Genomic DNA, 16,046 nt, shown 5'->3' with positions numbered 1-16,046 from the left:
ACAATCTAAATCAAGTGTTCACGTTTTCACATTGTACTGCACGCTGCGGTAACCCCTGGCACCCGTGTTAAATCTAACAGGGATGGAGCATCGCATGTTTTAAGAGTGTAAATTCTTGCAATTATTTCTGACAGTGTTTTTTACCCCTTTTGTCTGTCTGTCCGTATATCTGTAAATGTTTTTGTCTGTCTTGTCCTGTATGGTATTCCCAATGGGAGAATTTCCAACGCTAGGTGGCAGCAGACTTACCTGGTAAACTTCCATTGTTTACGTAGTTCTGAACATGCGCTTAATTATGAGAACAATGACTTTACCCGGTAAGTCTGCTGCCACCTATCGTCCTAGAAAGTCTCATATTCAAGCAAACGCTCACCGGGGATTGTTGTAATGTAAATCGTCATTTTGTATGATACCGACACACAGTATTATATGAAATTGAAACAAATGTTGTTGAAAGGTACAATGTTCTGAACGGCGGAGATGTCAAACACACCAAATCCGTACTTTTCCGAAAGGTCGTTTTTTAGTCTCTTGATCCGGGAAGCATTTTGCTTTTTACACAGCGCGGGGTTTTGTGCGCTGCAATTCCTGTCTTGAGTATAGGAGACTACGCTGCGATGCTTATTAAATTAATCCTCAAAAGGGGGAGGTGTTCATAATGGCGTTCTAACGATATATTGAACTCGGGCTTTCTTTCGATTTTTGAAATAATCCTTGAGCATAACGGCGTTAAATAAACGTAGTCTTTTCTCAAGAAAGGAAGAAACAAATCATCAAGACATTTGAGCTTTGACTTTTTGGATGATGTAGAACCTCAAGTAGATCAGCCACTCCGCGACACCTTCTTTCATCGACCATTCCTCGAGGAGATTCTCACTGGGGTTGGTCACCCCTTCACTGTCTAATGCAGCTACGAAGTCATCAAGACATTTGAGCTTTGACTTCTTGGATGATGTCCTTCCTCTCCAGACCAGGTCTTTCTAGAACCTCAAGTAGATCAGCCACTGTGACGCCTCCTTCCATCGACCATCCCTTGAGGAGATGCTCACTGGGGTTGGTCACCCCTTCACTGTCTAAAGCAGCTACGAAATCCACATCTTTACCCAATTCACCTGAGGAAACAGAAAGATGGATACAATCAAGGAGACTCTCTGTGTGTTCATGCAGAGCCACTGTTAAAATCGAGGACAGTGATTTGTTGTGATTTATTTTCTATGAAATATCGCCCAATCTTACTAGGCCGGACGACTTCAAAACAAGGGCTACACTTATAACCTGTTTTAGACGTCAACCCAAATCAGCTGTCACCAGAGGCGCATTGCCACCTACCCCTGGACCTGGAACAGGGTGATACCTCATTCACAGTCCGTAAGGATGTAGGAACGGGTTCTTATCCTCTATCAATTGCCTAGTTTGTAGAGCAAAACGGACTTCCTTCATCACAGGTGTCCGGGAATTGAGTCCACACCGACAGTACAAGAGTTGGAGTCACGTGAACTAGACGGCTCGGCCACGGGATGTGATGATCGGGGTGGGAATCAATTGTTCTTAAAATCAACGATTTGCATTTGAAAGTTTCCACGAGAAACTTTACACAAGCCACGACTGTGTTCTCACCTGCCAGTGTCTTCCAGCTCCTCTGCCCCCTAGTGTTCAGGAAACAGCACACCTTGTCAAACAGGTCTGGTGGTATCTTGGTGATGAGCGTCTCCGGGCCAAAGACTACCCTCTGTGGTGGATGGGAGGTACTTGGAAGGTTCTCCTAAAGTGGTGAATCATAAAACTAATACCCCAGTCAGTTTGAAAAAGAAATAGGTTCTATCAGTGGTATAGGTCTCAATGTTTTAAATTTAAATAGGATTTGAGGTATTGCATGTTGATGTTTGCGGTAACACCATGTGTGTGTGTGTGTCTCCTTGTCAGCGAGGGCATTTGGTGCTTTTGGAGTCTTACTGTGAAACACAATGTGTTTTTGGAACACTGATGGTATAGACCGTGGGATGATCATCAAAAAGGGCTCTAGTTTTCGAGTTTTGTGGTCTACCCTCTGCAACTACCTGAATTTTTCCCCAGATGTTCTTATGGTAGTCCTGAATAACATGTGAAAGTCGTCAAGGGCAAAACTTGCACAGTAATGAGTTATTTTAATTAGAAAATAATTAAAGAAAAATAGCGCCCTCTATTGGTCAAAACTGGAGAACTATGCACAAACTCTATGGGCAAATCACCAAGTGCACAAACGAATGGGGAAAATATACTGGCTTATTTATTTTGCTTTCATTTACAGGTTTTCAGCTCTTTTCTCCCAGATTAATTAATTATTTAACATCCCTGGACATCAATCATTTCCCCAATTGAGTTATTTCAATTGTTTCAAATTAATGTCACTAACAAACTTTCTGGGCCTCATTTTGGTCATTTACTAAGTTTTCAGAGCTTAGACAGGCCTTAATTAAATTGTAATCGATTGAATGAATGAACTTGACAAAAAAAGGAAATTGTTGATATTAAGATTTTTTTAATTTCTTCTCTTCATATCATAATGACACATTTCTAGTACAATACTCATTGTTATCATGATGAATTATGTTACTTTCTTGAAAAGGCCCTTTTAAATTCCCCAACACAATTCAATTTAAAACAATAATAAATCTGTTTATGTGCCGTATAACCTATGCCTGGCGTATCCCCAAAAAGTCTTGACGTATTCTCACGTATCCACATGTAACATACATAACTTCATTTTAAGTTAGTGATAATACGCTATCAATTCATTAGTCATACGCTTTGTATACGTTCAGTACGCTATGGATGCGATTCTGGGAAGTTGGGCACTCTTGAACTTTTAAAATGCTCGAACTAGTTTCTGTAGGCCTATACGCCGGCATACGTTAAGGCGATACACCATGGTGTGACAGGGCCGTTAACAATTTCAAAGATATAAAGATTTTACAAAATTGAATGAAAATAATATAAATCTAGTTCCCAAACTGTCTTTCTGGTACCACAGTAACTGATGGGTTAATTCAATTCTCAAATAAATTGTTCCACATTTATTTTAAGGTTTATATTTTGGTAAGCCAAAAGCTTACTTTTTACACATTGTACTTGTGCAGAATTTTCTTCTTGTTTTTTCTACTTTTCTATTGAAAATGATGATTCAGACAACATTTTGTTTAAATTAGTTATCATCAGAATAAACATCCCCATCCGAGTCCTTTGAAGCCACTCCACAACTGGCACAAAAGCATAGGTCTGTGCAGGGGAAACTGATTTGTTGACAGGAACATCTGCTGTGTGATACTTTCCTTTACATACTTTCTTCTTCAATCTGCATGATACACTGTTCGGGGAGCACGTTCAGCTGAGGCGTTTCAGAATCACCAGTGTCAGAGCGTAGCAACCTTTTGATCGTGGTTCACCTTCAGTTGTCTCGTTGCTAATGGCATCACTATTCTCGCGTTCTGCAAGCGAATTATAAAAGCATACTCGATGACTGAACAGACAGTACACAAAATAAAAACAGTTTGTAGGAAAAGCAAACATGTACAGTTTTGGTGAAGGTAGATCAACTCATTGTTCCTTAATTGTAGTACACATCCAATACAAAGTTTATTTAGGCAGCATGAATTTCTCATATCCAAGTGGCATGCCCTCATACCCTAGTCAACTTGTGCCCAACTACTAAAGGTCAATCCATACAAAACGTATGATAAAGAGTACTGGAAAGCTTTTGATATAAAGAGGACATTTTTACCCCAATACTTTGAACTTTTCATTATCTTGTAGCAAATTCTTGCAAAAATTTACACAGATTTTATATATAGATTTTTTTATTTAATAGGGATACTGGTCCTGTTCACAAATACCAACAGTTAACCATATATTCATTTGAGTTTTTTCTCTCGTTTTCCTGAAAACAAAAGAAAAAAAGGTTAGAAGGTTACGCACAGTATTTCTTCTGGTGGACGAGAGTAATGAACAAGTTATTTTTTTTTACCTTCAATTTTTGTTCTTCTTTAGCTTTCTCAGATTAGTTTCTGCCTTTCTTTGTTTCTCCTACTACCTGCACGCTTCATTGTCAGCGAAAAGTGTTGATATACCACTAACCCAGAGCGGACATGTCATACTGAAAAGAAAAGAAATACAAATAAATGAGGCCCTAGTTTACTCATCTTATTTGAAAACAAAATTAGGCTTGTTCCCCTTAGTTTAAATACAAAATTTTAATTTTAATACCACATCTCAAAGAAATCTGGTTGTTTGCCTCTAGAATTTTAAGAATAAAGATTGGGATGTTATTTATTATTATTCAAGCATACTTCATCACGTGATTAGTATGGGGGTCTTGGGGAACGTGTATGTACCCTTGCCCTTCCTCCACTTCAGTGTTTTAGTTTAGTAAGTAAGGGCCAATTTAATTTTTCCTGAATCGTGTTCATTTTTAATCGGCCTAGTGCATTGAATATTTAATGTTTTTTGATTTTTCATACTGTAGTCTGTACATGTAATTGTAATTACTAATTGTAACAGTGCATGTATGAATATGATGTATGTTTATTGTTATTAATTCAAGTATTAAGTAAATAACTAAAACCGATGTGTGTCATCATCATGATTCATCACCAAAATGTGTATCCTCATCATGTGATCGTGACTCTGATTTCGTTTCATATATTTGAGAGATCGGGGCATTTCATTTTGTTTAACTTCATGACTTGACAAAAAAAAAAAAAAAAAAAAAAATGATTAACTGCTTTGCTTCGAATTGAAGCACAACTTGTTCTGGAAAGAAATGTTGCCTAAATACCTTCAACTTCCACTAGTACATCCACGGTACTCCAACCAGCAGCTGCCGCTGTGCTTCCTGGTAAAATTGGATCGGAAGGTCTTGTCTTTTGTAGGTCGCTGTCATGTCATCATCCATGGCGTCCAAGCATACACATTTTCACATGTCATGATGATCATGATGTTTTTCCTAACCACTGCTGGACCAACGAACTCCTGCCAGCCGAACTAGCTCGGATTAAATTTATGTTGTTTTCATGTAACATAAAACGAGCCGATCTTCGCAACTTTCTTCCCTTCACACAGGACGAAGTTTCCTGAGAAGCGTAGAAGACATCTTTCTGAAATCCTTCTCGAAACCACGGCTTCGGCTCCGCATGCTAGCTTGGCCCCGCGGTTGTTTTGGCAATTGTGCGTACTTTGCGTACGCGCTCGGTCAGGGCTTCAGACGAGATAAGGGAACCTGAAGCTGAATCCAACGCAGGCGCCGTCGTTTCGAAAAGGGCCACAAAACCACAGGACTTCGAAACAAGCTCTTTCATTGGTCCACACATCCGCATGCATGTCATATGCGCTATGATTGGCCGAGCTTATAAGTCATCTATTTTTTTGTTGCACGTTCAGCCATTTATTCTCGCTGTATTATTGTGCTTCATTTCGCGAATAAATCCATACTGTGCAAGTTTTGTGCTTGACGACTTTTTTTGGGTGGTAAGTTAAATTTTCTTCAAATTTTGAGACCAAATGTAAGTAGTTGTGTAGGGTAGAGCACTGAAAAGCAGAATTTGGAGCATCATCCCACGGTCTAGTACTTTTGTATTCCTTTTGTGTTTAGTGGTATTTCGGGGACAGGCATTTTACTACCGCGGAGTAGATTTTCGTGATCTGGGAGACTTCTTGGATCTGGAAAGAACCGCCTGCTTTTTAACTATGGCGGTAAGGTAGAACATCAACCGGGACTACTACTTTAGCTTGTATTGGATCGTTATTAAACTTCACTACCGCGGAGTGAGTTCTTCTTAGTTTTTTTTTTTAAGTTTGCACTTACCCTTGATTTGCTCAGCTTCATACTGTGTCGTCTTACTCCACAGAACATTACGGTCGATGACCTTGTCGGAAATGACTTATCGTTTCCCGCCATTTTCAAGACATGGATTGCCTCGTCGTGTTCCGTGACGTCCGTCAGTTCATTCGATGGACGAGGTGTTTCACAGAAAGGACACCGGGGTCCAAATGTAAAGTTAAGATGTGAATAATCCCGAGCAGTGATGTTCGTTACAGCCTCTACCAAAAACCCTAATAATTCTTGGCTGGAGTTCTCAGAGTCAAAAGTTAAAATGGCGACCGAAAGAAGCTGTTGTTGGGAGGATCTCTTCTCCAACTGGAGCTTGAAGATTAAACTAGTTCCAATGTAGAACCGAGAACGATCTGCAAAGATGAGCGGTTTAAAGTGAGGCTCGTCGTTTTCTCTGTTGGCGTGTGATAAGCATCTTGCCAATAGACGGTAGTAGATAGTTGTGGGATCGAAGAAGCCAAAGTCAAAGTAGAAGACCTCCTCCTTGTCCTGTGATTCCCAAAACTTCGACCCTTCACACTCAAAAGGAGGCAACATGGCAGGCACCAAAAATGAAGGATGTGAATAGCTTGGGCCTCGATTGGGTTCCAATGAGCCAATGAGATCAAATGCTTGAAGAAGATTGATTAGCAATGGAATAAGATGAGGCATATCGAAGTAGATGTGATGCAGCAACTCCTCTGAAATAATTCCGGTATTCTCGTAGTTTCTCCATTCAATGGCGTAGCGATGTGAGCGATGATAGGCTCTTGGGATGTCAACTAGCTTCTTCATGACGTCTACCAGAAACTGAGGATCAAGTACAACATGCTGCCTTAGTATTACGTCTTCCTCTCTGTAGATGATCTCTCCTGCCTCATTGAAGTATCTCAGCATTTTTTGCAGCTGCTCCTCACCCTCTATGTTGCATGTGAGATTTGCCAGGTCTTGGATCTCTTGTAGGCTGGCTACGTTCTTGTCACAGTCCGGCGCCTGGGCAAGCTTCCGACGGTTTTGGATCTCACGGTAAAAATGCAAATACTTGATGGGATATTTCTCCTGGGCGTACTCTGCAGTCTCGACACGCCGAAATATCTCTGCTCTCAGCTGTCGAAAGTCTCGATCAAAGGCATCCGAATTCTCTACCAGAAATAAAGGTTTATCGTCAGCCGGGTTGAGAACAAGCCGGTCGCAGAATTTGGATGCGATTCGATTGTGAAGATTATCAGTGAAGCATTTTCTTTCTGCCTCTGGAACGCTAGTTTTGTGGGTACCGACAATCATGACTACAGCGTCTGGGTGCCGGGCGTGCGCACAGACAGAGTGAAGCCAGAAGAGAAGTTTCTGAAGTTGTTCCTCTTCGTCAGATACAGCTGCCTCTAGGTTGAAGACAATCAAGTACATGGCTCTGTCTGGCATAAACACATGGTGGGTACAGTGGTACAAAGTATCACCTGCGAAGTCCCACAGACTCAGTTTGGTCTCAAGAAGAGGTTGTCCCTGGATCAAAGCCTTCATTTGGTTCCGAATCGTCTTCACAGGGAAAGTAGATTTTGTGTTCCATATCCTGAAGGCTGTGTAGAGGTCAAACAATGGAAATACGATTACTGAGAAAGTATAAAAGGCTAGCGATTTTAAAGAGGTACCCGGTAGTCTAAGGCTCCATCCACACATGCGGACAAGGTAAAAGCCGAAAATTAGGCCAATGGTTTTCTTAGTTATATATCGAGCCTCAAAACCATGCTTCATCACAGCTCTGCGTCCGAACATAAACCCCCAAGCCATCCCTACTATCATCACATACGCATTCATGAAGATATATAGAAGCAGTCTGCTACCACACTCAACGTTAACGTAGACTGTGAACAAAAGAGTCATAAAAAAGCACGAGGCAATGGTTCGTCTTCTGTGCAACCGGTCGTTCACAGTGCAATACTTGTAGGTTACCCCTCCCGATAAGCTACCAGCAAGCAGCACCAGGCAGATGGACGCAGCGTTCCAAAAGGAGACACTTTGCCATGCCGTGTTTCCGGAGCTATCCTCCCACGGCGGCACACTCGCTGAGAAGGCGACAGCTACACCTGTCCGAAATCCAAGACCGCACGCCGTGCCAAATATGGCCGTGTTAAACACATTGAATACGATATTCTGTAAGATAAACCAGTCCAGTGCAACGAAATCGTCGTTCACTGTGCAAGAAAGCTCTTTCTGATGTTCATTTCCTCTCGCCATGGCTTCGAAGAGGGCGAACGAAACTGAGACACAAATGGCACACCTGAATGCGACGTTGTAGTCAAGCACCAGAGTCAGTAAACCTATGCAGCCCAACGTAAATGCCGCGTAACCAAATTGACTCAGGCCAACAAAGAGAGAAACCAGCATCACCACAGAGATATCGAAAAAAATTGAAAACTGTTTGCAAATGTTGAGTAATCCAGTCTCGACGGATGCTGATGAGAAGAAGTTATCAACTGACGATGGAGATGCCTTGAAGAAACTCTTGGTGGCGTCTTCTTTTTGGTGTGGTTCCTCCGATGAAGCTTCCTCAAGCGCAGCAATAGCTGCGGCACATTCTTTGATATCATCTACCTTAGCACTACCTGCCTCGTTCCATTGCTTGTCCACATTGGTGACGTGACACATACGCGTCTCAATGCCGTGTGTCGGCCGCTCGTTGCGGTCAAACTCTCTCCCGAGTAGACGGTTAAGCAAGCTGGTCTTTCCAGCACGTGGCTCGCCTAGAATCAAGACTCTTGCCCGGTTGGTTGGAAGCTCTCCATCAGCCATTGCGGTTGAGTAGGCCTTTCTTAGAGGCTCGTCGTTCACAAGTACGCTCAAGTTGAGACTCCTTTTGCCGAAGTCCGACAGCCCCGATAAGAACCGCTCCATCTTGCTGAATTTGTCGACGTTTCGAGAGGTCTCCATGATTGATAACCTGACAATAGAAACATAATCAGCAGACGTGCAAAGTTTATTTAATTAAGAAATGCACTATAGCAACTAGATTTATAGGAGATGGAAATATGCATCGGGGTTTAAAGAATATTAATTTTGGTTTTAACCCATATAATATTAACCGGGAGTTTGGACTGTACACTCAGTACTTTCCGCGAGCTCTGTGAACAACAAAATCACCGGCACATTATTCGAGTGGAATTCGAACCCACGACCCTTGCAATTCTAGATAGAGCAGTGTCTTAATACCAACTAGACCACCGAGATTGCCTGGTAGCTGGAGGTAGGGCGAATCCTATATTTTAGCACCGGGTACCGCAACGATTTAAAGGCAGTGGACACTATTGGTAATTACTCAAAATATTTGTTAGCATACATGTAAAACCTTTCTTGGTGACGAGTATAAATGGGGAGAGGTTGATGGTATAAAACATTGTGAGAAACGGCTCCCTTTGAAGGGCCATAGTTTTCGAGAAAGAAATAACTTTCCACGAATTTGATTTCGAGACCTCAGGTTTAGAACTTGAGGTCTCGAAATCAACCATCTAAACGCACACAACTTCGTGTGACAGGGGTGTTTTTTCTTTCATTATTATCTCGCAAGTTCGATGACCGATTGAGCTCAAATTTTCACAGGTTTGTTATTTTATGGATATGTTGAGATACACCAACTGTGAAGGCTAGTCTTTGACAATTACTAATAGTTACCACTGCCTTTAATACAGTGAAATTTGCATCGGGAAAAAAGAGTATTTATTTTTTTGTTTTTACCCATGTATACACTGATTTGTGACTACTATTGTATACTCATTGCTGTCCTGAGCTTTGTGACAATACTGACAGGTATAATTATTTCTAGTGTTATGTATTTATAGTGTTTGTAATAACAAACACTTTGTGTACGGGTTTACTTTTTAGCAGGTTAATATATGTATCCCAGTTTTTTGTTCAACACTGTGATGATGTGATCATGGTGTCACTTCAAATGTTTGAAGTCATGGTTGAAAGGCTACTTATTGGCTGAGAGTCGGGCGTAGCGCGTACACTCGCGAACTTTTCCATTGTTGACATCAAAAGATGATGGTCAATGACGTCATGTTGCGATCCATCTATACCATACCCATAGGTTGCAGAGTGTGTCGCTTTCCAAATGTTCCCATATTTAACACACTCATTTCCTCTTGAACAGTAGTACCTTCCCCCCCCCACCCCTTAAACCCTCCATAGAAACCTTGACATTCACAGAACAAAATCAAGTCACAAGAAGAAAAAAACCTTTTTCTCAAAAAACTACGTTACTTCAGAGGAGTTACCATGCTCGTACGCCTTACCAAGTAAGGTTTTCATGCTGTAACAGTTATTTTGAAGTATTCTAACAATAGTGTTAAGGGCATTTAATTTCCCATCCCCCACCATCACCACCTATCTTTAATTGGGCTGGCGCTTTCAATACAAGTTCAACCCAACGTCCAGTTAATAACAGTCTTTGAAGACGAGCAGAGTATACTGTTCGAAACGTCAAGACCACACCGGCTCTCCTCAGAGCCAACACTCCCTCACTTCTGCTTTCTCCAGAAGACAATCAGAGCATACTGATCGAAACGTCGAGTTGAAACCAACGGTTCTTTTCAGAACCACTCCAACTCATTTAGAGATAGTCAATACATGGTGTTACCGCAAACCTTTTCATATCTTATTTCCACCATGCAAAGTTTCAAATCCAACTTAACACTCCCTTAAAGGGAATTAGTACAAGGTTGTACCTGCAAGTCTATTGTTTATAGTTTATTCCTATCCCTCACACCATGCAAAGTTTCAAACATACAAACACTTACCTTCACAGTGTACACCACTACACAAACGGGAAAGAAATGCCTTGAAATGCTATGATCTGTTATGCTTGCTTTGGTAACAAATAGACACCTCTCCCTTTTGTGAAGCCTTCAGTCTGTCTAGCTTAATACTTCAACTATTATTGCTCACCTGGAGACAGTCTCACTTGCAATGTTTAGTGCTGAATAACTGCAGGAGCAGGCTACCTATATATGAACTTAATCGGCCGGTCAGCGACTTGTTTTTGAACGGTTCAATTGCGTAGGCTGTCATGACATATTATTCTTTTAAAATAAATATGATGTAGGTGTTTTAAAGCCATTATACACTTTCGGTAAACAGTATTGTCCAAGTCCCATACTTCGTGTATCACAACTTATATATAAAATAACAAACCTGTGGAAATTTAGGCTCAATCGGACATCGGAGTCGGGAGAAAATAACGGGAAAACCCACTCCTGTTTTCGCGCGTTTCGCCGTGTCATGACATGTGTTTATAACAAATCCGTAATTCTCGTTAACGAGAATTTATATTGTTATACCGTTTTCTCAAAAAGTAAAGCATTTCATGGACTAATATTTCAAGAGAAGTCTTTCACCATTACCTTCTGTAAACCCTGTAAATTATTTGTAAATCTGTGAACTTTTTTTTTTTTCCTGTACCGAAAGGGTCCAATGGCTTTAAAGCGTACTGTGCAATGTGGTTTTCCAATGTGCCACAATTTTACCTTGAACTGTTCCATAGACACTGAAAGCCGTATCCGAATGGATGTATATGGCTACGGCTAATATTCCAGTTGTTGCTAAGGACGTCCTATGCTTCAATGCACGATGGTGTGGAGATCCGGCGAGACGTAGCCGAAGCCGCTCAGACACGACCTGAAATACTTTACAGCGTCAGCTCTTTGTGGATATTTTGAAAACCATGATGAGGTCTCTAATTTGGCATTCACTTAATATCATCATCATACTTTTTACATAGTTTGTGATGCCTATTGGCTGTGCAAGAGGCATCATGAATGTTTATTGCAGCTCATTTAAAGTCATTGAAATGGAATGCTATTTATAACTGACGTGTGACACTGTCGTACAGAATATGGGCGGATCCAGGGTGGTCAGGTGGGGGGCACATAGTAACAGACAAGCACATCTCGCGTGTTTCGCAAACGAGAAAACAAGTTTAACGGGCAATGTAATCTTTCGCCGGCTCATGATGGATATTGATATTTCAGTTATCTCAAACACATCGTATACATTGGTCAGCTTATATGCCATGATGACCTAAGCTGGACCATACCACACGTCCAAGAGGGGTGTCAGGCAACGTAGGATAGTATTTGGGTCAGAAAGGGCAGGACAAAACACTGCCAGCATCCTTTGTGTACAAAATCGGTCCGTCAATAATTATTTGGAAAACAAAATCGCGCACACGCTCAATGTTGATGGGAACAACTTGGTGATAAAACAATGGCTTCAGGAGCAATATAGAAGGCCATAGGGAAGTGGCTGTATTCAAGTAAAACTAGAAATGAAATAAATTATTTCCCTTAAAAAAAAATGTTTTTTCAAACAAAGCGAAAAGGAAAATCATTAGTAGGGAAACTGGGCAAACAACCCCAACCCTTCACATAGCCACTGGCAAATACAAAGTAGGCCTGATGTTATAAACGAAAGTGCTATAAAGAACAAAATCTACCTGACAAAATAGGTTACCGCAAACTACCATATTGATACCTCACATTGCAATGCCTCAAATACCATTATCATATATACACAGAAAGGAATGGCTTACACCAAAGACAAATTCACAGAACAACACAATCTGTTCACCTTATATGTTTTGGTGTTATTTGGTAACATTCATATGGTTGAAAAGGATCTAAACTACTAAATCATTCATTCTATGGGAGTAGGAGTGGATAAATTTACGTTGGCGTTGGTTTTAACAAACAGGAAAAGGATGTTGTAGAAGTTAAGGGAAGTATTAACAATTCACACGTACGTCGACGTTGGCCTTACATATTAAAGGGTTAATTACCTTTTTGGATAGATTTTTTTGCCATGACATGGGGGATTGAATTCCTATACTCACTGTGAATGAAGATGTATGTAATACAATTTACCTGTAGAAGTTTCAGCTTCATTAGTCATCAAGTTTTGCAGAAAAAAATGTGAAAATCACAGAGCAATATTTTCAGGAGAGTCACGTTAACACGTTGTACACGCTAAAATACATTGGATACTATTGGTAATTGTCAAAGACCAGCCTTCTCACTTGGTGTATCTCAACATATGCATAAATTAATAACATACCAGTGAAAATATGAGCTCAATTGGTTGTCGAAGTTGCGAGATAACAATGAAAGTAAACACCCTTGTCACACGAAGTTGTGTGCTTTCAGATGCTTGACCTCAAAATCTAATTCTGAGGTCTCGAAGTCAAAATCGTGGAAAATTACTTCTTTCTCAAAAACTACGTTTCTTCAGAGGGAGCCGTTTCTCACCCATTTTATACTATCAACAGCTCCCCATTACCCAATACCAAGTAAGGTTTTATGCAATAATTATTTTGAGTAATTACGAATAGTGTCAAGTGCTTTAAGTAATGTTTCTCCTTCGACGGAAATAAGTTATGTCACTGTTTTACTCATTTCTCTAACAGCACCTCCACAGCAAGTAATATTCTAAGGGAAGCTTTCTATCATCACTATCTTCTAAACCGGGTAAGTGTAAAGTAAATTTGTGTGTAATGCGTTTTGTGTCGTACAAAAAGAACCTAAACCTTTTAAAGACATTTTTCGGTTTGGATTTTATAATACAGAATACGAATTTCTTTTTGGACCTATTTGATTTATCATCCCTCATTCTTTTTCTTTTCTCCCGAAGTTTTAAAATGTATTAACTTATTGAGTGTGCAAATAAATATCTTCATTTGACCATCCAAATGGCTGTGACGGCTAAAAACCTTTAAGCAGCCGTGGGGACAAAATACGCGCTGTGCCCACACTTGGCGCGATCAGGAAGGCAGATTGTATTACGGGTAAATGTGTTTTGGGGCAAAAATCTTGTTCTAATGGTGGTCTGAAAAGACGATTAGATATTCCATGGATTCTCACAATAAAGATTGAAGCATTCTGAAAATTTAAACGTTGGTTCATTACTTATTTAAAATAAAAAAATAAAATAAAAATAAAAATCCGATTTGTTTGTGCACATTATAATGGATCCATAATTATACTAATCTACCACCCCACACGATGTCTACCACCTCTGAGTTTACCAACCCATAAATCATCACAGTACATGAAATAGCGATGTTTAAAGAGCGTTAAAGAATTTGCAAGAAACGAAAAATCGTGAAGATCACAGATTTACATAAAACTTACACGGTCTAGATGATAGTAGAAAACATCCCTTGAAATATTTCTGTCTGAAATTTCATATTTGATGAGAAATGAATAACCTAATTTCGCGCTTGGAGTTTATCGCTCACAGTGAGCGTTTTATTCTTTTTTGTTCTGGCATCGGTGAAATGCAAAATTTGTAATCGGTTTTTCACTAAACCCAGACGGCCGATCGATCTCAAACTTCTACAGGTTTGTCAGTTAACGTATATGGTGGATAAATAAAGTGCTTACACTGCCAGCAGCGTTTTTGCTAGCAAAACCAATCTGTAATGTTCCTTTCCAAAAATAAATCACTAGCAGAATTCATCAACACATTTTGTAATTATTTAGTATAAAGTTGTTCCTTACGCCCAACCCTCGGCAGCTCCGAGGGTTATACATGGGCAGTTACATTTATTACAATGAATTTTTCAAATCTGGGCAACCAAACCCTCTCAGGGGCAAGTCAATCGCACCGTTTATTGGTACTGTGGATTAATATACACATAGAACTTATTAACTATGTCACTTTAAGGCCACCATACACGAATTCATTTCATTAAAAGTTTATTGAAAATCGAATGGCAATTCTCAGCTGAGTTGAGTGATCCAAGGGGACATTCCACACACAATTAACTGTAAAACCAAACCAATCCAAACCAAACATTGTATGAGTTTTCCAAGGATATGAAGTCAACACTATAGCAAGGGAAAGAATGGGGATTTCCCCATCAGTTTTTAACGGCTATTGTTGACGCCTGAGCAGACCGGTATAGTGTTGTTTCCTTTAACCCACGCGTGTGTTTATAACTTGTTTGAGCACTGTGTACAATAACTAAATTTTGTAGAGTGGGGAGAGTATTTCTGTAACAAAGTATTTTGAGGAGATTGACGATTTGTTTAACCTTCGAAACGATTTGAACTTTATTTTAGAAAGGGACAAGTCGGAGTTAAAGGAACACGTTGCCTTTGATCGGACGAGTTGGTCTTTGAAAAGTGTTTGAAACCATTTGTTTTGAAATGCATATGGTTAGTAAGATGTTTTATAAGTAGAATATAATGATCCACACAAGTATCACTCGAAATTGCACGGGTTTCCTTTTACGTCGCGAAGTAACACGGTCAGCCATTTTATGGAGTCAAAATTTTGACTCCACAAAATGGCCGGCCGTTTTTCTTCGTGACGTAAAAGGAAAACCATGCAATTTCGAGTGATACTTGTGTGGATCATTATATTCTACTTTTAAATTATCTATCTAACCATTTGTATTTCTAAACAATTGATTCTTAACGCTTTTTATAGACCAACTCGACCGATCCAAGGCAACGTGTTCCTTTAATATAGGTGAAGAATGGCCATGTTGTGTTCTCAAAAGTGTCACTGTACTTTGATGGGAGTTTTAGTATTGTAGGCTTTTGCCTTTTAATTATCACCACATATCCATTTTCATTCAAGTATTTGTCAAAGCTGTTTTCGAATTGATTGGTTGTCCTAGCATTGACCACTTACTTGCTGTGTTTGAAGAATTACTGTTTTCTGAGGTTGAGCCCTTTGGTTAGCCTTTTCTTGTCCTATGGTACAACTTTTGTGAGAATGTGAAAAGACTTCTAGTATCTATGTCCACAAGCCCCTTTAGGGAGAATCTTGAATGTTTCGATTAGGTCACCTCACACTCTTATTACTTCCTGGGGAAAGAGGTCGAGTTGTCCCTCAATCTGACTTCATACGCCTTCTCTCTTAGACTAGCTGGCTTTGAAGCCACACGTCGCCAGTATAGACCATGTGAACTTTGTTTACACCAGTGTGACCTTGTACATTCTTTAGCTAGTCTGGCAGGCAATATACTGCACTGGTCATATTGGAAGGTTGACGTTTTGTCTCATAGTTTCCACATAAATCCAAGAGTTATGAAAGTAAAAGCTGGACAAATTTTGAGATGTGCCCCCTTTCATCATATCAAAAGTTGATAAGAATTGGAAAGTGCAATCTCCATTAAATTCAAGATTTTATGTTTCCTTCCATTGGGCTG

The 16,046-nt window shown here is 40.1% G+C and overlaps 1 protein-coding gene and 1 long non-coding RNA gene across 2 annotated transcripts; both read right to left on the bottom strand.

Annotated features, from left to right (window-relative positions):
* Window positions 1–266: 266 nt before the first annotated feature.
* Window positions 267–10,780, bottom strand: LOC139946047 (uncharacterized). The gene is made up of 5 exons (XM_071943636.1): window positions 10,633–10,780; window positions 5,837–8,777; window positions 5,591–5,593; window positions 1,618–1,762; window positions 267–1,112 (listed from the first exon to the last, which is right to left on the bottom strand). The coding sequence occupies exons 2-5, from the start codon at window positions 8,765–8,767 to the stop codon at window positions 922–924; spliced, it is 3,270 nt and encodes a 1,089-aa protein (XP_071799737.1). The 5' UTR covers window positions 8,768–8,777; window positions 10,633–10,780; the 3' UTR covers window positions 267–921.
* LOC139946133 (uncharacterized) lies at window positions 2,594–5,130 on the bottom strand. Its single transcript, XR_011787211.1, has 3 exons — window positions 4,811–5,130; window positions 4,001–4,129; window positions 2,594–3,464 (listed from the first exon to the last, which is right to left on the bottom strand). It is a non-coding gene; the product is annotated as an uncharacterized lncRNA (long non-coding RNA).
* Window positions 10,781–16,046: the final 5,266 nt, after the last annotated feature.

This window comes from Asterias amurensis, chromosome 13 (genome assembly GCF_032118995.1).
Source record: "Asterias amurensis chromosome 13, ASM3211899v1".
Classification (NCBI taxonomy): Eukaryota; Metazoa; Echinodermata; class Asteroidea; order Forcipulatida; family Asteriidae; genus Asterias; species Asterias amurensis.
Note: the sequence above shows the minus strand (reverse complement) of the source record. Positions and strands in the feature narration are given on the sequence as shown.

What these genes read in the sequence shown, in the direction of transcription:
- LOC139946047 (XM_071943636.1), bottom strand. Translation starts at nt 8,767, where the DNA reads ATGGAGACCTCTCGAAACGTCGACAAATTCAGCAAGATGGAGCGGTTC. An exon ending in GAGCTGGAAGACACTGGCAG is followed by an intron (nt 1,113 to 1,617) that starts GTGAGAACACAG and finishes CTGTTTCCTCAG; the next exon opens with GTGAATTGGGTAAAGATGTG.